Source organism: Podarcis bocagei (genome assembly GCF_964188305.1).
Source record: "Podarcis bocagei genome assembly, chromosome: 10".
Lineage (NCBI taxonomy): Eukaryota > Metazoa > Chordata > Lepidosauria > Squamata > Lacertidae > Podarcis > Podarcis bocagei.
The window spans coordinates 69,549,150-69,573,274 of NC_138135.1; the positions used below are offsets into that span (position 1 = coordinate 69,549,150).

General features: G+C 41.4%; 1 protein-coding gene across 9 annotated transcripts in view; it reads right to left on the bottom strand.

The window, feature by feature from the left end:
* The window catches only part of KIF21A (kinesin family member 21A), a 96,583-nt gene that overhangs the window by 35,766 nt on the left and 36,692 nt on the right, over positions 1 to 24,125 (bottom strand). For 5 of the 9 annotated variants that reach the window (XM_081211400.1, XM_081211405.1, XM_081211404.1 and 2 more), the window contains exons 6-15: positions 22,224 to 22,391; positions 20,188 to 20,303; positions 16,698 to 16,893; positions 15,215 to 15,404; positions 13,800 to 13,863; positions 12,163 to 12,366; positions 7,510 to 7,548; positions 2,579 to 2,666; positions 1,505 to 1,622; positions 835 to 1,023 (exon numbers count right to left, since the gene is read on the bottom strand). In XM_081211400.1, coding sequence (XP_081067526.1) covers positions 835 to 1,023; positions 1,505 to 1,622; positions 2,579 to 2,666; positions 7,510 to 7,548; positions 12,163 to 12,366; positions 13,800 to 13,863; positions 15,215 to 15,404; positions 16,698 to 16,893; positions 20,188 to 20,303; positions 22,224 to 22,391 — 1,372 coding nt within the window. The remainder of the gene's footprint in view (positions 1 to 834; positions 1,024 to 1,504; positions 1,623 to 2,578; positions 2,667 to 7,509; positions 7,549 to 12,162; positions 12,367 to 13,799; positions 13,864 to 15,214; positions 15,405 to 16,697; positions 16,894 to 20,187; positions 20,304 to 22,223; positions 22,392 to 24,125) is intronic. The other 4 variants (XM_081211403.1, XM_081211401.1, XM_081211406.1 and 1 more) reach the window with 1 other exon arrangement.

Below are 24,125 nucleotides of genomic sequence, written 5' to 3' on the forward strand. Positions count from 1 at the left end.
TTTTTTCGCCAAGGCTTTAGTGTGAACGAAAAAGGGATATGCAAAATATAATTTCCAATATCACATCAATTCCATCCGTCCTCTAAGTTTAGAGTTTTCCAAACTGTGTGTCATGACATGTTAGTGTGTCGGCTGCAGTGTGTAGGTGGGTCGTGTGAAAGCTCCCCATGCTCCTACCGGAGCATGTCTAAAAAGTGTGTCACCAACATGGAAAGTCAGGAAAGCTCTGCTCTAAGTGATGCTCAGTGCTAGAGGGCAATTAACCCATGTTAGGCTGACAACAAGACTATGAGGTAGCTTAGATTGAGAGAAGGCAAGTGACAGATTCTGTGGGAGTTTGAACCAAGGTCCCCTAGTGAGTGATTACACTGGCTATCTTATTCTATTAAAATTTGTATCCCACTACATTTTGAAGGTCGGCGGTTTGAATCCACTCGACGGGGTGAGCTCCCGTTGCTTGGTACCTGCTCCTGCCAACCTAGCAGTTCGAAAGCACATCAAAGTGCAAGTAGATAAATAGGTACCGCTCCAGTGGGAAGGTAAACGGCATTTCCATGCACTGCTATGGTTCGCCAGAAGTGGCTCAGTCATGCTGGCCACATGACCCAGAAAAACTGTCTGTGGCCAAGATGGCTCCCTCAGCCAGTAAAGCGAGATGAGCGCTGCAACCCCAGAGTCGTCTGCGACTGGACTTAACTGTCAGGGTTTTTTTCCCTTTACTTTACATTTTGAGATGATATGGAAGTCATGTCATAAGTATGACTGACACTGGCATGTCTTCACTAAGTTCTCAATGTGGCCTATACAACAGCTTCACAATGGCATTCTTCTTACCCAGATTTTGAAGCACCTGATCTCTTTCAAGTTGGGTATCTCGAATCTTATGTTGTAGCATCATTAGCTTCTCTTCATATTGTCTTTTTAAGGTCTGAAGTCTTCGTTGACTGTTTTCCAGTTCATCTATCAGCTTCTGTTTTATGGCAATTTCACATGTGATGTTTGCTAGGTCTGCCTGATAGCTTGCTGTAGTTAAAAAAACACAAATAAATACAAGCAACACTGTAGCCAATCAGCCTATACAGCTGCAAAAGTTATGTAAACTAGGAATGCACCTGATAAAAGGATGCTAATTTAAGCAAACATTGTACACACTGTTTTTTGCAACAATGGTACACTCCAAATACAGTAGCTTAGTGTAAGTACTAGAACTTTGAAGCAAAAATCCCAGGTCTGGCAGATGTCAAAATGTCTCCATTACATACTTAGACTAGTCATTCAAAAATACTTACATCAACATGTATTTCCTGGAAATGATCATTCAAATTACTAGCCTTTAACATGAAGTTCCCCATCGCTAATTTAACTCAGGACATAGCTGTTAACGGCAGCCTGCACACTGCTTCCCCTAACCCGAAGATGCCCATTTAGGTCTTTGGAAAATTTGACACGAGTTCTCTGCATAAACAGCTGCAAAAATCTCTAACATTATTGGAGCTGGTGTCACCTTTTTCATCAGAATCAGAATCGGAATCATCCGAGCTTTCCACAACTTCCATGTCATCTTCATCTTCCTCGTCATCTTCCTCGTCATCTTCACGGTCACTAAGCTCCTGACCTTCTTCCTAAAGTAAGAAAAGGAGAAAGAGGATAAAAATGGAATTGCTCCACAAATTCCTTATTTTAAGTACAAAGACAATTTTAACTTTAACCGGTTCATAACTAAATATTCTGCTCAAATACACAACTATTATAAGACTACCTGTGACAGAATTAGTTGCATGTGCTTTGCTTTAATTAATATTTACTTACGAAGTTTACTTATGTCCTTTCTCTGATTGCAGGCTAAGACCCTACCTGCCCACAGACTGTCTCGCCAGAGTGGTGCATGCTCTAGTTATCTCCCGCTTGGACTACTGCGGGACTACCTTTGAAGGTGACCCAGAAACTGCAATTAATCCAGAATGCGGCAGCTAAACTGGTGACTGGGAGTGGCCGCCGGGACCACATAACACCGGTTCTGAGAGATCTGCATTGGCTCCCAGTACGTTTCCGAGCACAATTCAAAGTGTTGGTGCTGACCTTTAAAGCCCTAAACGGCCTCGGTCCTGTATACCTGAAGGAGCGTCTCCACCCCCATCGTTCAGCCCAGACACTGAGATCCAGCGCCGAGGGCCTACTGGCAGTTTCCTCATTGCGAGAAGTGAGGTTACAGGGAACCAGACAGAGGGCCTTCTCAGTAGTGGCGCCCGCCCTGTGGAACACCTTTCCTTCAGATGTGAAGGAAATAAGCAGCTATCCTATCTGTAAAAGACATCTGAAGGCAACCCTGTTCAGGGAAGTTTTTAATATTTAACGCTGTACTGTTTTTAACACTTGATTGGGAGCCACCCAGAGTGGCTGGGGATACTCAGCCAGATGGGCAGGGTATAAATAATAAATTATTACCATTATTATTATTATTATTATTATTATTATTATTATTATTTCAAGTTTTGCCTTTCTGAATCATAAAAAGGCAGGGAGGCAGTGCAAGAGTTTTATTAGTATTGACGGAATATATTAAGATCACAATACTTACTGCTTCCAGTTCATTATTCTCTCTTTCAGAAGCGCCCTTTTCGTCCCTCTTCTCCTGCTCATTGTCTGTGCTCTCCTCTTTAACAGTACTATGATAAGAAATACAAAAGGGGTCATAAAATACAAGAAGGTGGTTATTTCCCCTCTCCTCAAACCATCAACCTGGCTAAAGCACCAGCTACAACCTGGTGCTTCACTGAAAGGAGAATGTGAAAGGCAAGGGGCATCACAGTATTCAACATTTTAGCTTCATGGCTTCTTGCAAGATCAAATGGTTTGAAATGGCAAGGAGAACCATAAAGATCCCAACAACTGTTTCCCCCATCATGCATAAAGTTGCAGTCTGGAGATTCAGAAGTGGAGCTAAAAGTTAATGGATGGTAAAGTTCAAATGGGAAAAGGGAAAGCATTGCAGACAGACAACCAGAAAGGCACTGGAGAACCACAGAGTGCCTAAAACCAGCCTTTGCCAACCTTGTGCCCTCCTGATGTTTTGGACTACAACTCCCATCAGCCCCAGTTGTAGTCAGCCCCAGCCAGTTGTAGTCCGAAATATCTGGAGCCACCAGGTTGGCAAAGGCTGGTCTACAGCATGCCAGAGCAGCTTAGAGTTAAGCTGGGTGTAATATATAAACTGGAACCACAGAAGCCAGAAAAATATCCCTAAAATCACAGGCCTGTACATAAAATGATTATGTACTACCCACGGAGATAATTTAAGGAGCAGAAGGAAAATCAAAACAGCATGCCAAGAAATGCAGGTTTAGCAAGCGTGTGTGTGTGTGTGTGTGTGTGTGTGTGTGTGTTTGTAACAAATGCAAGAAAATCCTAGCTATATTTACCCAGAAATAAGTCCCACTGAGTTCAACGGCACTCAGTCCCTTGCAAGTGTGTTTTGGCTTGCAACCTTAATCATGGAGGAATGGGCCCCAGACAATTTATGGATTCTTCAAAATTAGCTGTCCCACACATATGGATCTTAGGTGAGCTGCTTGTGTGATGGCTCCCCCAAACCTTTTTTGGCCAGTTTAAAAGGTGGGCAGAGCCAATCCCCCAACATCAGTCCTATGCTGGGTGACAAATTCCCCTGCAGTGGGGCAAACTATGGGCTACCAAAGAAAACGCAAGTGGCTCACAGGTTCTCCATCCCTGTACACTCTGGCTAGAAATATCCTGATTACAGTTATCCACACTACAATAATCTCTAAGTTGCAACATATAATATGCAGTGTGCCTTTGACTTCCAGCTGGTACAAAGTAGAGAGTTAACACTGACTGGTGAATGCAAGCATATTATGCCATGCATTTGTCACAAGCTATGGCTTATAGTCTGTTTACAGGTCCAATTCAGAGTGCCGGTGCTAGACTGAGCCTAGGTCACATGAAGGATTGCCTCTTCACACATGCAAGGACCCTAAGATTATCTTAAGAGGTCCTTCTACGAGTACCCCTATAAAACGAGAGGCACCTATTGAAAAAGTTCCTCTGCTAACAAACCTTGTAGTAAAAACCTTTCCTAGTCTGCATCTGTGCCAGAATGTGTTGTTTTTTTACTCTTTTAAGTTTTTTATTGTTTGTTTGTTTGCCACCCTGGGCTCCTTTGGGAAGAAGGAAGGGTATGATATAAATTTAATTTAAAACAGTAATGATAAAAGTAATAAGGAGAAGCCTGTTATCTTCTCCGGCTTTTTAATTTTAAAACATTTTAAATATATTTATTTATTTTTGGATCTGTTATATTAATCATATTCTCCACTACTGGTCTTAGTATGGGTTTATTCTGTTGCTCTTTGTATTCTGTTTTATATTTTATTTTCATGTTGTGTGGTATTAATTTATTTTTCCGTCTAAACCCATCTTGAGAACTCTTATGTACTGAAGTTCTCACCCTGGGCCAGCAGGGGGATACTGTAGATAATTCAGGTCCACATATGCAAATAAGGGATTGAAAGTGGCGTTCAGTGATTGGATAGTTACAGAAAGTGGTTACTGTTGCGTTCTAGTGAAGCTCTATATAAGCAGGCTGGCTGAACCCTTCAGTTCAGTTCTGTTCTGGCCTGTGAATAAACAAGAGCTGTTTGAAGAATCGCTGTGTCGTCTGATATGTTCACCCACAACTTAACAAGAACTGTGGCCATTGAGCAGTATTTAAATACTGAAAACAATGAAGAAGAAGAAGAAGAAGAAGAAGAAGAAGAAGAAGAAGAAGAAGATTCATCCACACATATATAATGTTATTTTTTATCTATCTTGAGCCTTCAGGAGTGGACGAAAAGAAATGTAAATAAATAACATCTAACACATTACAAATTTTAGTCAGACTTATCTATTGTGATAGGGTAGTAAAGAGGAAATAATTGTAAAGCCAGCTAAAAATGTGATCCGCAAACAGCAGAGGTCATAAAACGAAGGGCAAAGAAGATGCAAATAAGCCAGTGGTGCTGCTATAGGACGAGAAACACGTCTACAACATTTAGCAAACTCATGTATTCAATGGGGAAAAACAAACAGATAGAACAAGGTCACCAGCCAATCAAATGCTAAACCTAAGCACTGAGCCTTTCTTGGTCTCAGCTGAAAGCCACCCTTTCTTAATACCTTCTTTCCCAATATGACTAATTCTAGTGACACAAGAGGAAGAGGGGCAAGTGTCTTTTTAAAAAGTGACACTAGCTGCATGGAGCTCCCGTACAAAGTTTTTTCCAGGCAGTTTCCATGGAGCCCATCTGTGCTAAAAGTCAAGTGAGTTGTTTTGCTGCCACAGCTGTTATCCTTTAGATTCCCAGACCTAAACAGATGAATGCGTGGCTTATAGCCTTTTTTTCTCCTATTCACATGCTTCCAATGCTCTCCCCTCTACGGTGTGTTAATCCACACAGTCATCTTGGTCCGCCCGCTTCTTGGTATGTTAAGATCGTCCTTGCAATTCTTTGAACTTGAATCAATGCTCTTGTAAAATGAAAGTTCACAACTGACTCACGCTCTATACTCAAGATCATTAATACTTTACAAGAAATCCCATGCCTAATGCATCCTGGGAACAGATTGGCTTTCAAGGAAGCCCCAATCCCATCATTGACTCCCTTCGCCCCTGAAGCTAGATTGCAAAACTGATTGCAAAACTAGTTATTCCCAAATTCAATAGGACTTACTTCTCAGTAGGCATAGGTAAAGGTAAAGGGACCCCTGACCGTTAGGTCCAGTCGCGGATGACTCTGGGGTTGCGGCGCTCATCTTGCTTTACTGGCCGAAGAGGCCGGCGTTTGTCCGCAGACAGCTTCCAGGTCATGTGGCCAGCATGACTAAGCCTCTTCTGGCGAACCAGAGCAGCGCACGGAAACGCCGTTTACCTTCCCACCAGAGTGGTACCTATTTATCTACTTGCACTTGACGTGCTTTCGTACTGCTAGGTTGGCAGGAGCAGGGACCGAGCAATGGGAGCTCATCCCATTGCGCGGTTTGGAACCGCCGACCTTCTGATCAGCAAGACCTAGGCTCAGTGGTTTAGACCACAGCGCCACCCGCATCCCATTAGTTAGTTTTGCACAATTGATGTGCTCGTCTGATTTCATCCTGGCTTGACAAACAGTTACTCCACCAATGACATCACCCTACTCATCCTTAAGATATTATTCCCCCAAAGCTTCTCAAATATTTTTTTTTTACATTTTGGACTGAAGGCCCTGGGATGTCTAGCAATCGTCCTACCCTCTTACCCTATTCTTCATCTATTTCAAATTGCAAAATAGGGAAAAGAATCTCTGAAGGCCACTGTTGGCAGTGGACAGATAAGATCAGGACAAAGGCTCATCAAGTCCGGAATCATGTTCACACAGCAACCAACCAGGACTTGAGTGGAACAGCTCTCTCCCCATCTGGTATTCTGCAGGGGGCATGAATATAACACAGCCATTGCGGTCAGTAGCCATTGACATCTAGCAAAGCACAGGCCTATGGAACACAGATTATAATTTTAGCAGAGCAGATTTTAAGGTTAGATTACCATTAAGCTTTGCTTATGAACTTTTAAAAAACAAAAAACCAGCAGCATTTAGGGGTAAGAAAGAAGGTTTGGGTCTAGGTTTAGGAAAGAAGTGAAGTCTTTCAGAAGATGTGCATTTTCTGCATTGCAGGGAGTTAGGCTAGAAATCGGGGTCCCTCCCAACTCTACAATTCTGATTCTACGTAGGTATAACAGGCAAAGTGCTATCCTTGGGAATCCTCTCTCTTTGTTGGTAGTTTTATTAATTTTTTTAAATAAAAAAGTTATAGGCTATATGTTAATTGCGTTCATATTTCTTTTGCATCTTGATAAGTATTTATAATTATCAGTGGAATTATTAGTGCCACTCTGGACCTAAGCCAACCAGTGTCCTTGCCTTACATGCTGCAGGAAGCTCTGCCTTGCCTTAAAGTAGATACGTAAAGGAAGTTTGGCACAACCCAATTCACTGAATCCAAGCCAGAATGAAAATTGTTTGCTGTTAATGATGTTAAAATAGTTATACTCTAGAGTTACTGCATATGCTGTGGTTTACTGATCCACTTTTCAGTTGAATTAGGCCGCTGTTAGGAAAATCGGTTGAATATAGAAACAATTGCATTTGTCTCCAGATTATGCATTGATCTCAACAATGGGTATTTTGAAATGGGTTCTAGTTTACACCCAGCCCCTTTAAACTGCTCTGGTTAACTTTAAACCGAGGTATATGCGTCAGTGTTTTATGTGCTAGCAGTGTGTGTGTGTGTGTGTGTGTGTAACACACACTCTATAACTCTATAACAGGGAGGGGAATTAGTCTTGCAATAAAAAATAAAAACCACAACCATGTGATTAAATTCTAGGGTTAGATCTATGTGGCACAGTTTGTGGTTCGTTTGCTCGCTTAAAAAAAATGACAGTTTAATTAAAAACCTGTGAAACATTCCAACCTTCTTTCTTCTTGACTGCTTTCCTCAAGTTTCTGCAGCCTTCAAAAGCAGGAGGGTACAGTATTGGAAGGGCCAAGCCAATGAAGGACAAACCAGACAGTGAAAAGCGAGAGCGACAAGAAGGTTAAGAAAAGATGACACATGAGCTTGTGGTTTTCAAATGATTTTCTTTTTTTCTTTTAAAAGGAAAAATACACTGTCAAAAGAGCACAAGTTGTAAAAAGGCAATACATTCTTCACAAACGGGACCCTGCAACAAGATGTTGCAGCGCAGAGGCCTCCCTGTTCAGGACTCCATACGCTACATTCCATGCACCTTGTCTGTCCCCCACTGTTTTCCGTCCCTCCGGAAACATTCGTTCAGCATTCTGTGGCCTAAACCTATTTTGTACTCCTGAAAACAATCGGGTTTTCCCAAGCCTGCTGCTAACTTTCTCTTGTCTGTGGGTGGAGGCAGAACTTAACAGCTTGGATATTGGATATAGAGGGAACGACAGCTGGAAAATTCATAGAAAACAGAACAGATCCTGCCTACAGGGAAGGTTTCCTGTGCAGGTCCCACTGAAATGAACATAAGCTGCACAGGAAGGCTTCCTAGGGGTGATGCATCTATCCATGCATTTTCAATAGGAGGAAGCCATTTACTGCCATCATTTACTGCCAAAGAAGCTGGCTTGTTTGCTCCTATCACAACTGCCTCCTGAAGGCACAAAATCAGCTTTTAGTAGTGAAACAATGTCCTTCAGCTGGGAATATTTTTCAAAGTTCTTTGGAGGAACAGCAGGTTAAGTGACATACATATAGCTATTTTGTTTGGGTGTTGTTTTTTAAAAAAGGACAATTTTATCATATTTGGCGGGGGGTTATAACGGTTTGCATACTGGACATTTCCTTCTGCAGGAAAACTTAGTTAATGGATACGTTACACCTGTTTTCAGTCTTTAAACCATATTATGAGAATGGACAACTACCCAGCTGAAAAAAATTGAGCCCTAAGATTTTGAAACACACACACTTTAAAAACTTACTCCACCGTGCATTCTGAAAAGCCCCCAACTCTTTACATCGTTGTAATGCTGAGATTTTTTTTTAGAATTCAAAATATGACCATTAGTGCTTGTTAGAAAAACGAAAAACACATCTCAGAAGAAATGAAAAGGTGAAATTTTTCTGCATTAGATGTAGGCATCCTAGCAGTGGAGATCTATGTGCATGATTAAGGTTGAGACTGCTGAAATCTTAATATGGGACTGAAATTATAGACCAACTTGAAATGGAGAATATAATGGAATATGCAGTAGCGAATGATAACAATGCAGAATTTTTTAATACCTTAGCTGAGAAAGATACAGGTATTTTGGAAGAATCTTCCAAAACTCATTAAGCTCTAAGCATTTACAGTATCATTTGAACTTGCAGTGTAAAAAACCTCTTATTTCTGGCTAAATATTTTTAAAAGCAGGTTGCTAAAACTCTTTCCGAGCACAATTCAAAGTGTTGGTGCTGACCTTTAAAGCCCTAAATGGCCTCAGTCCAGTATACCTGAAGGAGCGTCTCCACTCCCATCGTTCTGCCTGAAGTCCAGCTCCGAGGGCCTTCTGGCGGTTCCCTCACTGCAAGAAGCGAAGTTACAGGGAACCAGGCAGAGGGCCTTCTCGGTTGTGGCGCCCACCCTGTGGAACACCCTCCCACCAGATGTCAAAGGAAAAAACAATTACCAGACTTTCAGGAGACATCTGAAGGCAGCCCTGTTTAGGGAAGCTTTTAATATCTGAAGGACTATTGTATTTTAATATTTTGTTGGAAGCTGCCCAGAGTGGCTGGGGAAACCCAGCCAGATGGGCGGGGTATAAATAATAAATTATTATTTTATTATTATTATTTCCATTGCTCTCTAGACAACTTTTACCGTGATTTCGAGAAACTACAACTAACAACCTTAGGAAAAAGAAAGAGTACAAATATTGCGGAAATGCACGTCCAGACGACAGCAAGCGTAGGCGACCTTTTCAATCTCACCTATCAATCACATGACATCATTATGACTGGCAGCTGGGTGTTGGGAACTGTAGCACAAGCGGCGTTGCCAGTTCTACACTCATCACTTTTAAGAAGTGCCAAGTGTATGACTAGCAACGCACTTCCTTCTCCCCACTTCCTGCCCACCAGCTGATGGAGAAAGAACCCTGCATTCTGTAGACCACTTCTGTAGACCACAATTGGGACACAGCCAAACTGAGAAGGTTTTCACCCCCACTTACTGCTTTGGCTGTGAGCACCTATTCCCTGCTGACTGACAGGTGGCTATGGTTTGAGGGAAATGACCTCATGGGCCAAACAAGACTCTCTGGCAGTCCAAGATTGGCCTGGAGGCAGGAGGTTCTCCACTCCAACCATTAGGGAAGTAAATTGGTTTTCCTCTGCATTGCAAACATTTCCTTGCATGCCACCCCAGCCTTGACCACAGTGCTTTTGTGGTTTGTCTGTCCACCTCCTTTTCTCTGACCATTGGATTTCTTGACAGCAGCCTTGTTAAAGTCCAGAGCGCACGTCCGACTACGCTCCATTTTCCCTTGCTTCTGTATAATGAAACTCAAGAAAACATGATCACTTGCACCGATTCCCTGCACTTTCACTTTGCCAATCAGTTCCTCCCTGTTGGTGAGGACCAGGTCGAAGACAGATAACCCCCTTGCTGCTTCTTCCACCTTCTGGGAAATGAAATTGTGAACGAGGCAACTGAGAAATTTGTTGGACCTTACATTCTTGGCAGAGTTCCAACAGATATCAGGGTAGTTGAAGTCTCCCATGAGTACTTCAGAACCCAGCACCACAACATGTTTTAGGAACATAGTGTTTGTGGTGAACAAGAGGCCTTTTCAGATCATGCAAATCTTATTACTGGGGAAAACCCCTGATAAGCTTCCAAGGACATCTATGTTTCTTCAAGGGGAAGCCTGAAACTGCAGCCATACATCAAAGTTCAGCGATAAGGTGACAGGCACAACGATTTTGCTCTGTATCTCAGAGACACAGTCACAACGCTAAAATACAAAACTGGGCTACAAGTAAATTGTGCTTTTCTGACACACCTTCCTAGTTCAGTTATCCTTATACACTTATGCAGAGCTGTCAAGTCTTGTGAACTTGACCTGAGAATTAGATTTAACTCAAAACTAACAAAGTCTATCTTTTCTTTCCTCAGTTACCATTATAAGGGGGTGGGGGAAATTAAAGACACTGGGGATTTTCAATCAAAAGTTGATAATGATTATGAATTAGATGAAAAGCAAGTTTTTAAATGGCTCATCTTCAGTCATGTAAAACTAAGTCATTCAAATGAGTTCTAGAGTTCAGATCTGTTTCCTGGCTACAGAAGAAAATGGCCAACACACACAAAGAGACTAATGACCCAGTTTAGGATACCTTCTAGATATAATCACCATATTTGAGGGAAGACCGCTCAATAAGGTCTTCATCTTAGGCTGCTACTTCCACAGCAACCGGCTGTTATATTTTACATTTAGCCAACAAAAAAACCAGCCAGTTAGCAAGCAGTAAACACTCATAATCAAACAGAAAATGAATGTGTTTGCTCTGACTGATGTATTTGTTTCACTGTAAGCTTGTTGCACATAGATAAAACACAATGCAAGTGTCATTAAATAGGAAATGAAGGACAACTGTCTACCTGTAGGGAAACTGCTTATAGTTACTGGTTCCTTGTTTTACTTATTAACACAGCCTAAAATAATCCAGTGGTTGATGGAAGATTTGGGAGGATTAGAAGTTAAGGGGGGAATCAAATGGAGTATGGAAATGCAGAGATGTTGCAAGTCAGGCATAGGCTGGGTATGAAGAAAGAAAAACAAGCCATTTTAACAATAACCAATTGTAAATCTCAATGGCTGCTATATGTGTCTTTCAAATTAAGCAACTACACTATACCTAGTAGAACTTTTATTTTTAACTGGAGCTTCCAAAACATTCATAGCTCAGTATTCTCTTCCAAGTAAGAATATGTACATAATCCACTGAGCTCGTTCACATGCAACACTAAACCATGATTTGGCACCATATGCACAAAATAGAATGAGCCTGACAAAAGGTTTGCACATTCCCTTCTCAGCTGGCAGAAAAACTTCGTTGCACTTAGTTTCACTTCAAAGAATCCTAGCTTACTGTAATGTATGGACAAAAGGTTGTAGTTTAAAATGAACTCTGCTTAGTTTAACAAGCCAGTTTCACAAGCCATGGTCTGATGTTACCCTGTTTAGATGTTAACCAGGGTTTGCTTCAAACCATTGTGGGTTTGTACATAACACGCCAGAATTCTTTGAAGTGAAACTAAACACTAGAAAAGCCATTCTCCCAGCTGTATAGGAGAAGAAGGTGAGGTGGGAGCAAACAAGCCCAACACTATGCTCAGACTTATTTTAGCTTGCGTATGTAGTGTTAACCAAGGTTCACCATTACATGCAAACCAGGCCATAGCTGCAGACTGTGGAGATGAAGACTTGGCTAAGTGTGTGCAGGATTTATGCAGCTGTTATTGCAGTCAAGTGCCCAAAGAAGGGCTTTTCTTCATCTCAAATTAACAGTACCCTGGTTAAAACAGACAGCATTCTTTGCAAACGTAGTTTAAAATGGTACCTCTTTTTCTTCTTCTTTTCTTTTTTCTTCAGTTTTTCCAAGTCTTTTTTCGCTAAGTCAATAATCTCGATTGTCTCTTTATCAGAGGGAAGCATCGAAGCAGAAAATGAAGAGGGGCCACCAAAGTACGTTGACCTCGTTGAGGCCCTCGACAAGTTGCGGCGAAGATTTTCATTCACTGCCTCACTTTCCAGTAGTTTTGCCCTGGGCACAGAAAATTGTAGAAATGAAAGAGGAAACGGAAAATGTCAGTATACGTTTTTGTTAAATATTTTTCTAAAAGAATATTCAAAGTTCTAGCCAACTGCTTCACACAAACATTTTTAAATAAAAATAAAAATACAGTGGTACCTCAGGTTAAGTACTTAATTCGTTCCGGAGGTCCGTTCTTAACCTGAAACTGTTCTTAACCTGAGGCACCATATTAGCTAATGGGGCCTCCCGCCGCAGCCATGCCACCGAAGCACAATTTCTGTTCTCATCCTGAAGCAAAGTTCTTAACCCGAGGTACTATTTCTGGGTTAGCGGAGTCTGTAACCTGAAGTGTATGTAACCTGAAGCATATGTAACCTGAGGTACCACTGTACTAAAATGGGTTCCTGGGGTGCCATATGTAAGCAATATTATATTAATGCCAGATGTTTTCACAAGTGATGATTAAGCGCCTTGTTCCAATGTACTGTCTTGCTAATGTATTACAGCAGCAGCAACACAACTTAAAGACTAATAAACTTATTTCATGGAATCTTAGAACTGTAGAGGTGGAAGGGAGCAGAAGTATCATCTAATCCAATCCCTTGCAATGCAGAAATCTTTTGCCCAACGTGGGGATCCAACCTACAACCCTGAGATTAAGAGTCTCATGTTCTACCAACAGCTTTCATTAGATTTATAGAGTGGGCAGTAAGGGAATACATTTACGGGTGCATGTGATCTGCTTCAGATATAATGCTCAAATATGGTTCTCCGTCTTAGCTGAAGGCTACTGAAACAAGCCAATGTCATAAATCTTGATTTGAAATTTTCTCAGTTCAGTAAACCAATAGTCAACTAACCACAGTTTGTCTAGCGCTGTGGTTAGCTAAAAATGGAATCAAAAGCTTCTGTCCTTCTCCTTGAGGCCATACTAAACGAAGAAAGGGGACATATGAGCACATGAGCAGCTACATTCACAGACTGCTAAATCATGGTCTAACATTTCCAAGCAAGGTCACACACTCACTAGCGGTAAGAATAAAATAAGTATAAAAAAATAAGTGGAGTCCTTTGGTGTGTCCCACTCTGATACCAAACACAGATTAACCGAAGATCCGGTGGAAAATGCTCCCAGAGCTACGTGAATCCACTTAAGGCAGCTCAAATACAGGAACTGATAATGTTCTGTTCTAATTATACTTTCTAGAAAGTCAGCTATTTAATTATTGGACAACTGCTGTTCAGGGTCATTAGAAATAACCTTGGGATGAAGAACAATGCTTGTTAGAGCTATGGTGAACCATTAACAAGAGTCCTTCCACGTTACACATATAGACAATACATTTAAACCACAAAGACTGGTAGAGCTACGCATAGATTCTACATTCTAGGGGGGAAACACAAGCGAGACAAAATCACAAAAGATGTCAAATGAATAATACCTGAGATCCTCAATTTCCTTGATGTAGTTATGAATCATGTTGCTGATTTCTTCATTACCTTCTCCTTTAAAAAGACAACAACCAATATTAGAGTGTGTTTATTAGAATGGCAGACAGACACAAAATGTTGTTATCAGGATTGCATGGGGACCAGCATTTAATATTCAGAAGGGGAAATTAAATGTTCACAGGCAAGGAGGCAAGGGAGGGCTGGCCCACCCATGAGGCAAGGTGAGATGACGCCTCAGGTGGCACAATCCACAGGGGCAGCAGAACCAGTTTCCAAGGAATGCATTGCCTGCTGTTTCTGTCGCTGCACTCTCCCCTTGTGCCTGATGTAGATCTTCACTCCCAAAATGTATTGGGCTAGCCCTGTGCCAAGGAGTTCACAGGAAATATGGATTTATGTAGACAAATCAGTGGTAAGTTACAGGGAATCAGGCAAAGGGCCTTCTTGGTAGTAGTGCCCTCCCATCAGATGTCAAAGAAATAAACAACTATCTGATGTTTAGAAGACATCTGAAAGCAGCCCTGTTTAAGGAAGTTTTTAATGACTAATGTTTTAATGTATTTTTAACCTTCTGTTGGAAGCCGCCCAGAGTGGCTGCGGAAACCCAGCCAGATGGGCAGGGTAGAAATAATAAATTATGATTAACATTATTACTGAATGTGTACAAGAAAGGGTTAGTTCGCAGAATATACAGTTTCAGTTTTACTGAACAGTTCAGGTTTACTCAAATTATCTATGTTTGGGAATGGGCAGAATGTAGATAGGGATCCACTGGGCATCTCTGGGGCAATTTGCAGTAGATTGGAAAGGGTTTCCAATTCTCTCTCGATTAACAATAGCAACAAACAAAGCAACATTTTACATCTAAATTAGGCTGCTGAAATGAAGACTTTCGTGTGAGGTTTTTGTTTGTTTGTTTATGCCGTTTATATGCCAAAACAGCTTCTAAGCAGTCTGCAGCTATAAAATCAATTACAGAATACGTGTGTGTGTGTGTGTGTGTGTGTGTGTGTGTGAGAGAGAGAGAGAGAGAGAGAGAGAGAGAGAGAGAGAGAGAGAGAAAATGAATGAATGAAATATATGCATATATATGTTTTGTTCTTTGTTCAATTCTGGTAGTGAAAATAAATTTCGTAGTTCAAATTGCGCTCAGGCATGCCCTGTTCTTTAATTGTAGCTGCATGTTTTTTGCACCTAGTTTTAGTTGATAAACCTTTGGGTTCCAGTAAAACACCCCCCCCAGTAGATCTCACAAACCTGAAGTCTGCGCTCCCTCTGGCTCTGTGCATTACTAACTTCAGGAAGCCCCTATACTTGTGAAACAAGGAGGTGAACAATGCCCAAGAGCCTTTGCAGACAAAGTATGAGACATACAACGTTTTTCGGCGAGAAGAGTACACCGTACCTGCTCTGGCCAGGACCTGGTTGGCCTGATCACTCACAAGCTGTGTGATTCGGGCTCTCAGTGCATCAATAGTCTCTTGCATGGCCTTTATCCTGACTCGGAGGTTGTTGTTTTCTGTTTGCAGCATGGCATTTTCATGAAACATGTCATTGACGCTTTCCATACCTTCCTCATCAATAATCCTTTTGCCCTAACAGATGATGAAGACAAATTACACATTGTTAATGGATCTCAGTAAAATGACTTGATGGCTAGAGCAGGGTGAAAAAGAAACCCATTAGTGCAAGGATTTGTGTTTGCGCCCTCCATCCCCAAGTCTGCTGCAGAGGTTGGGAAACCACTGGAACAGATTTAGAAGGAAGTGGGGGAAGGAGAGAGTGAGCTCTGCTGTGCAAACGTGAATCCTTACACTGATTAAAGCACATCAGATACAAGTCCTGGATTTTAGCATTTCTGAGCAGAAATGAGTCAAGATTCGGGGCTTTGTGAGAAGGTCTCCAATAAGTTTATCAGCAAGCGAGGTTTAGTATAAACTGTTGCTACTCTGGTCCTTAATTCTGGCCAGGTTACATAAAATCTACCCAGAAGTTCACTGGTTTCAAATGTGCCACCTCGTTCCGGAGGTCCGTTCTTAACCTGAAACCGTTCTTAACCTGAAGTACCACTTTAGCTAATGGGGTCTCCCATTGCTGCCACGGTGCCAGCATGCGATTTCTGTTCTCATCCTGAGGTAAAGTTCTTAACCCGAGGTTCTACTTCCAGGTTTGCGGAGTCTGTAACCCGAAGTGTTTGTAACACGAGGTACCGAGGTACCACTGTATATTACATATGTGGTGGGAGTGCCAGATCATTCATGACAGGCACGGCCAAACTTGGCCCTCCAGATGTTTTGGGACTACAACTCCCATCATCCCTAGCTAACAGGACCAGTGGTCAGGGATGATGGGAACTGTAGTCCCAAAACATCTGGAGGGCCAAGTTTCGCCATGCCTGATTTATGATTTTCGGAGACAAATTAATAATAGCATACAGCGGGATTCACTCTCTCCTGTGTTGTTCTTATTTCACTGGCTTGCGAAGCATATCCCTGCAAACCTGATATTTTTAATCAGGTTTTTGCCAACAGCAGAAAGGACAGTGTGGACCCGCAGTTGGAAAGAGTCACAAGCTCTGTCTGTTAGGAAATGACTACTTAAATGTCTGGAGCTAGCAGAAACTGATATGAAATAGCTTATCTGGCTTACAGGAAACATTGGAGTTTCCAGAATGTAAACTAAGCTTTGCTGATGGAAACAAAGTACCCACTTGTCCCACTTTGAAGCATATGGGGTTTTTTTTAATTAAAAAAAAAATCAATTATATGAGGAACACATGCCTCTCTTTACCATGGAGGGAGGTGGAGAGGAGGAACAAACCTGGACATGCAAAATGGTTTAATGTAGCAGCCAAGGACTACTGAGGAAAACATTATAATGAGTATTACCGTTTTATACTCCATGAGTTCCATCTGGAGCCGCGTGATCTCGCTCCGCAGAGCATTAATCTGCTGGCTAGCCCTGTCCTGATTAACCATCACCTTGTTCTTGATATTTCGTGCCCGGTTTGCATACTTCAAAGTGTTCAAGGTTTCCATGAAATCTCTGTCTGAGGGGCTTACGCAGGCTATCATGACGGTTTGGCTGCAGGTTAGAAACAGTCCAGGTTTTATCAACGGAAGCAAAAAAGCAAGGGCAGCGCTGTGTGCCACTGCTACATATAAACAAAAGATGATAAATGCACGAACATGCTTCATCAGAACTTTAAAACCAAGCAAAGCTGTTTGTATTGTTCCCAACCAAAGGTATGTAAAATGTATCCAGAAATTATTTGCACCTTGCTAATAATATCGGGGGGGGGGGGAGTTCTTTCTAAATGAATAAAAAAAATGAAAGTTGCAGCTCGAAGCATTTTAACAAGGCACAATGGTGAACACAGCTGCACAAAACAAAATGAAAATCACGAGTGTATCAGCTGATGAATTCCATCTCGGGCAGAAGACCAAAACTGACCTATTTTTGTTTCTTTATAGAAGCTGCTGGAAGTATAGCTGTACCTTGTAACACTACTCTGAAGGCCTGCACGCTTATCTGATCCTATCAAAATATTTTAAACACAGGCATATCTGCAAGAAGCTCCAAGCAATGAAGTGAATATACCCGTATTTTTCGCTCTATAAGACGCACCAGACCACAAGATGCACCTAGTTTTTGGAGGAGGAAAACAAGAAAAAATATATTCTGAATCTCAGAAGCCAGAACAGCAAGAACGATCGCTGCGTAGTGAAAGCAGCGATCCCTCTTGCTGTTCTGGCTTCTGGGATAGCTGCGCAGCCTGCATTCGCTCCATAAGACACACACACATTTCCCCTTACTTTTTAGGAGGGGAAAAGTGAGTCTTATAGAGCAAAAAATACAGTACTTAGCAAAACACCATATGGGCAGCAGTAGGTTAACTCTTAGAACGTTAACTGGGCTGAGAACAAAACACAAGAATAATATTATGTCAGTTTGTACATAATGCAAAGTGCTGACCATTAAAATGCTCTTCAATTTTAGCAGATTACAAAGGGCCCAAATGAAAGTGCATAATTATGTGTGGAAATGCCACCTTGTGGAATTAGTCACCAATACGTTTCCACAAGATCTTTTGTTTGTTCTAGTCCGCCTGCCGCCGCCCCGCCCCTGCTATTATGTCTCTCTGATTTTTATTTTTTGCTTACACTGCAATTCATTTTGTCGCTATCACTGAATAGTAAGTTGTGACCTTTCCCAGCATCCTCCACCCTCCTCTCCAGCAAAAATATACTACAGTGGTGCCTCGCAAGACGAAAAGAATCCGTTCCGTGATTCTCTTCGTCTAGCGGTTTTTTCGTCTTGCGAAGCAAGCCCATTGACGGATTAGCAGATTAGCGCTATTAGCGGCTTTTAGCGGCTTATCTGCTGATCGGATCATCTGATAAGCGGCTTAGCGGCTTAGAAAAAGGGGGGGAGGGGAAAAACCAGCAGGAACTCGCAAGACATTGTCGTCTTGCGAAGCAAGCCCATAGGAAATTCGTTTTGCGAAGCACCTCCAAAACGGAAAACTCTTTCGTCTAGCGAGTTTTCCATCTTGCGAGGCATTCGTCTTGCGGGGCACCACTGTATAGCTTAACTAAGGAATGAATAAAATATTGTTACCCATCTGAATTATTACACAACACCATGAATTTGTCTCATTGAAAGTTACAGTCTCTGAAACAGAGACTGTCTTCTTGCCTTTATTTTAAATACTTTCACTCTGCATTTATGGTTTAAAAAATAATAATCAAATAGGCTTCTATAACGTCAATGCTTATTTGTATTCTGAATACAGTAGTACGTCTGAGGGTTATTTTAGATTCGGCTTCTTTGCAGTGTATACCAATAGAATGTGGTCAATATTCAGCCGATTTAGATGCATGAATAAGGTTTAGCACAGCAATGTACTTATTTTCATGTCCGCCAAAGACACCTGCACTGCTGAACTGAACAGCTATCTTTCAAAAGCAGCTTGCTCTTTCAGTGGCTACAGTGCAAAAATAAGAAATCACAAGCATGTGCATAGTTTCACTTCACTGGAGCCATTGGGTTGGAGCCAAAGATTGAACAGGCAGGAGGCTGCTTGTACAATCAGTGGTGTGTAGCGATAGTGTGGACCTGTTAATATTTCTGCAGCAGGGCCCCTCGTCTGCAAATCCGAGAGTGACCCAATGAGAATGAAAGGGGAGCTTTTAAGCCACTATATGCTCCAAAACTAAGCAATTAAGAACGGTGAAAACACAAGGGAGCTTCAGTTTCAAGATAATGGTTTGCAAGTTCTGTTACGTCCAATGGAACCTAATGGAAAACACTATCTGAAAGAAGATGCTACAAATCATTTGCCCATGTATGTGCACAGAAAACAGCAGATCTGGCTGAAAGGTAACACACAGATCAACACTGAATGTTGCAATGCATCCCTAATTGTTATTACTGCACAACTGTAAGATTATTGTACAGTATCAGAAGGAGCATGGCTGTGTAGGGGCATGGCTGCATCAACGGAAGTATAGTGTCCCTATTAAGGGAAGTGAAGAGCCCTGCTCTATTCTGCCTTGGTCAGACCACACCTGGATTACTATGTCCAGTTCTGGGCACCACAATTTAAGAAGACCATTGACAAGCTGGAATGTGTGCAGAGGAGGGCAACCAAGATGGTAAAGAATCTGGAAGTTGCAGGAGGATGTAATGGGAGGATGGGATCAAAATTAAGGGGGAAAGTATACAGTAGGTATTCCCACAGGAGAATTCCCGTGCTATTCCTGTGGCAAAGCTTACTAACTCTTTAATAAACTGGCTGAGTTGAGGATTCTCAACTGCACATTTTTTCATTAAGTTGCAAGTGTTAGAGTTCTACAGCACAACAAATTCAAGGAAACTCTTGACTTCTAAATGGCCTTGTTTTTGAAGCCTTTACTGGAAAACCACTCCCTTAAGCTTTCATCCAAATGAAGCTTAACTGCATTACCGTCTCTCTAAAAGGGTTCAGAGTAAGTATTCCTATCAAACAGATCATTTACTTGTGCTCTACATTAGTTTGTTTTCCCTTGTGAGTTTTTTCTGTCCGTGCTACTGGATTTTATAAGGGGTGAGTGGTAATTTCCTCTTTTATTTATGGGGCTGCATCATTTTCCAGGCAACCCAGAGCAAAAAGATGAATTGTGCTACCGTGTTTTCTCTGCTGAGGCAGAAAAACCAATTCTATTAATTCAGCTCAGCTATACGAAAGCGAAAGCAAGAGAGAGAGAGCGGGAGCACCAGTGTGGTTCTTATTTTATTGTATTCTAATACACTTTAGTTCCATCAACAGCAAATTAATCAAAATTCTTGTGACGTCTCTTTCAAACATGGTTTTAAATAAAAAAAAATTGCTTGTACCTGTTTCCTCCAAGGGAGTCTTGCAACAGCCGTGTTAATTTTGAATCTCTGTATGGTACGTGAGTGACCCTCTTGCTCTTATCTCCCAGTGCACTTATTACGTTGCCCAACGCCAGCTATAAAATATGCAACATTTGTTTTAATAAAATTCTGCCCCAAAAAACCAGCACCACCCAAAAACACACATAAGTATTGACACAATCAGAATCAGCAGCATTGTGCAGAGTCAGAAAATGTGAGGGAGAGAACAGTACAGTCAGCAGAACTATACTTTGTCCTTTTCCACTGCGGTAGCTTTCACTGTCAAAGACGCAAGCCATTGTTCTATTTTAGAAATGAGTTGCCCGTTTAGTCACAAGACTCGATGCAAGGGAAACTGCCAGGGAAGCTTCACACAGTTCTCTCCTGCAAATGGAATGCATCCATCTTTGCATCCCAGGCAAGGTAATCATGTACAGAACCGTTTTCCCCAGTACAGAGTCGGCTCTAGAATATCTTTCAGGCTTACTTTTGTAAAAAAGCAACAACCCAAAAAAACCAAGTATAATTTAATATCAACATTTTTTGCTCCAGTGTCAGACAGTGTAATGTCGCTAGCTCCAATAGCAAGTCAAAGTCAACGTTTATGACAATGCAGTGTTTATAGCCACTATATTGCAGTACAGCTATTTTACCGTAGGGAAGCAATTCCTGTTTCATCAACTATCTCAATTATAGGGACATGACGGCCGGGCTAAACTGCAACAACTAAATGAAGAGTCCCGTGGCACATTTAAAGAGCTGCTCGTTTGTAATGGCATGGTGGTAGAATGCAAACAGTGGGACAAACATTAAAAAGTGGGACAAACATTTAAAAACTAGCCACAGTTGACTAGTTACATCCCCCACATAGCTTTGAAATAATTGGCAAGAATGTGACCCAAGCGCTGCAATCCTTGCTCCTGTGCATTAAGTATATTTCTGCCTCAGGGATTCTTTTAAGGTTTTAGTATTGGCTTACGAGGCCATAAACAGCTGAGGGAGGCCCTATTAAACATGACATGGCTTGCAGACATCTATCTCACTGTGGTACAGAGAAGGAATTTCTCCACGCTGGTGCCTACCATGTTGAATTTGCTCCCTTTGGAAAACAGGTTGGCACTAACTCTGGGGCTCTTCCATTAAAAATGTACCTATTTTACCTGGGTATTTCCTGACCATTAATATCAGTTCCTGGCATTTCTGCCTACTGTAAATGATATTGCTATTTTAACTCCTGTTTTGCCATTATGGATTTTATTGTTGTATTCCCCCCCATTGTCTTAACAATAAATTAATAATAATAATAATAATAATAATAATAATAATAATAATAATAATAATAATAATTTATTTCTACCCTGCCCATCCAGCTGGGTTTCCCCAGCCACTCTGGGTGGCTTCCAACAAAGATTAAAAATACATTAAAATGTCACACATTCAAAACTTCCCTAAACAGGGCTGCCTTCAGATGTCTTCTAAAAGTCAGATACAGTGGTACCTCGGGTTAAGTACTTAATTCGTTCCGGAGGTCCGTACTTAACCTGAAACTGTTCTTAACCTGAAGCACCACTTTAGCTGATGGGGCCTCCTGCTGCCAGTGCACTGCTGCTGCACGATTTCTGTTCTCATCCTGAAGCAAAGTTCTTAACCCGAGGTAATATTTCTGGGTTAGTGGAGCCTGTAACCTGAAGCGTATGTAACCTGAAGCGTATGTAACCCGAGGTACCACTGTAGTTGTTTATTTCCTTGGCATCTGATGGGAGGGCGTTTCACAGGGCGGGTGCCACTACCGAGAAGGCCCTCTGCTTGGTTCCCTGAAACTTGGCTTCTCGCAGCGAGGGAACCACCAGAAGGCCCTCGGCGCTGGACCTCAGTGTCCGGGCAGAATGATGGGGATGGAGACGCTCCTTCTTACTGCCTGGTGAACTGCCTTGGTATTTCTTATGTAATGAAAGGTGGTATGTAATGATTTTAGGAAACAAGGAGGATCAAAATGCTGTCAAGGTAGTACTTACTAGTCCGCAATTGATGGAAATGCCTTCTTTTGCTCTCTCCCCAGTGGCCCCTGTGCGCTTCAATCGTTCGGACCCTGCCAAATCCACAAAATGAAACTTAGCAGTAAGGGTTTCAAACTCATTTAGCTGAGATGACTCCGATATCATTCTGTTATCTGTCATGTTGTCCTGTGGTGAAGAAAGAAGACCGGTGAGGCTGCAAAGAGAGCGACGTGTTTTTAAAGACCAACAAACTGCCTCTCCCTATTTAAGCCATGCTCCCAGCAACGCAGGGCAAAAAGAACAGCAAATGTGGGCCCATCAAAATCCTCTTTAGGAAAGCAAGTTTTAGAAATCTCTGCAGAAGAAGAGACAGGGAAATGGAGGCAGGGAAAAAAATACAACTGCCTCTATGCTTCCGCCTGCTCCCAGAGAATTACAGACAGCATTCACTAGATGATAAACTAGAATAAAGAAGCTATTATCCTCATTAACCGGAGTCCTAAGCAAGAGCCATATATTAAGCTGAAGGTTTACATTTAAAATATTTTTTACAGTTTGCACATGTGATCCACTCTTGCCTCTGGGTAAATAAGTTTTTGCACAGAATTTTGCTTAATTGGTTGCCATTAATTTGATTTAATTAATTTTTATAATGAAATATTTTTAGATTGTGTGATTATTTGACTGATTATTTGATTGTTGTTAGCCGCCCTGAGCCCGGCTTCGGCTGGGGAGGGCGGGATATAAATAAAATTTATTATTATTATTATTATTCAAAAAGCTATAATGTCTACTGCATGTGAAGCAACTGCGGGACTCTTCCAAACCACCTTCAACTCTTAAAAAAATTCCATCCTTAGGAAAAAGAGACCCTGTAATATTTCCAGCTACCAGTAGAGGGGGGGAATGTGAGTTGTTCATGAATGTTGCAGAAGAGAAGGATCAAATTCCAGGCAATAAAAGTATAACCTCATAAACCACTTCTACATAACAATTAATAGGTTTCAGAATCTACAATCTTGCCACTGACAACGAAATTTTTAGCAAACATTTGTTATTAGCATGAATTATTTTTCTGTAAGTGAAAGGATTTTTGTACAGAACTCAAGAGGATAAATGACAAAAATATAAATTATCCTGACATCTGTCGTCATAAGCACACTACAGTTTTCACGTAGCTGAAACATTTCCAGTATATAAACAAAAGTGCTTGAGAAAAATATGTTCATAATGGCAAAGAGCTTTCTTTCTTTTCTGTTAACTCAGCAGAAAGCAAGTCAAAGGCTTTCCGCTCCTGTGACCACCCCATTTTCATTTTAAATGCATACTTTCTATTTTAAAGCCAATTAAAACCAAGGTTCACATCTTCAAACATATGCCTACATGCATGGATGGATAATATATTTTGGAAGCGAAGCAAATCCTTCTAATAAGCATACTTCGCATGTTTTCAAATCAAATTAAATCGCTTTTAAAAAGGAAGCTGAAACACTGAAGGACTGATACCGCTCATGGTCACAATGTTTGTAATTTAAAACAAAAGTGTTCTGTACTTGCCAATTCCTAACATAACATTTTATAATATAGTATTTAGAACCTTTAGAACTCCTATTAAGACACCACACACATCAAGGACAAGGGCCCAATTATTTCTCAGTGCACTAAGCTTTAGGCTATGGAAGTTTTAAGTGTAAATATACTTTCCTTACAGAGATATCCCCCACAGCTTATACAAACACACACAACTTTAAACGCACTTTCAACTTCCCCAACAGAACTAAACTCTAATCCCACAATATTTGGGAATGTAACTGTCAAATATTTGAGTTTTTTAGACCCAAGACCTACAGTGCAGGATGGTTGAGGCCTGTAGCAACCAAGGGAGATCTGTTGCTATGGGAACAGGTGGACATCTCAATC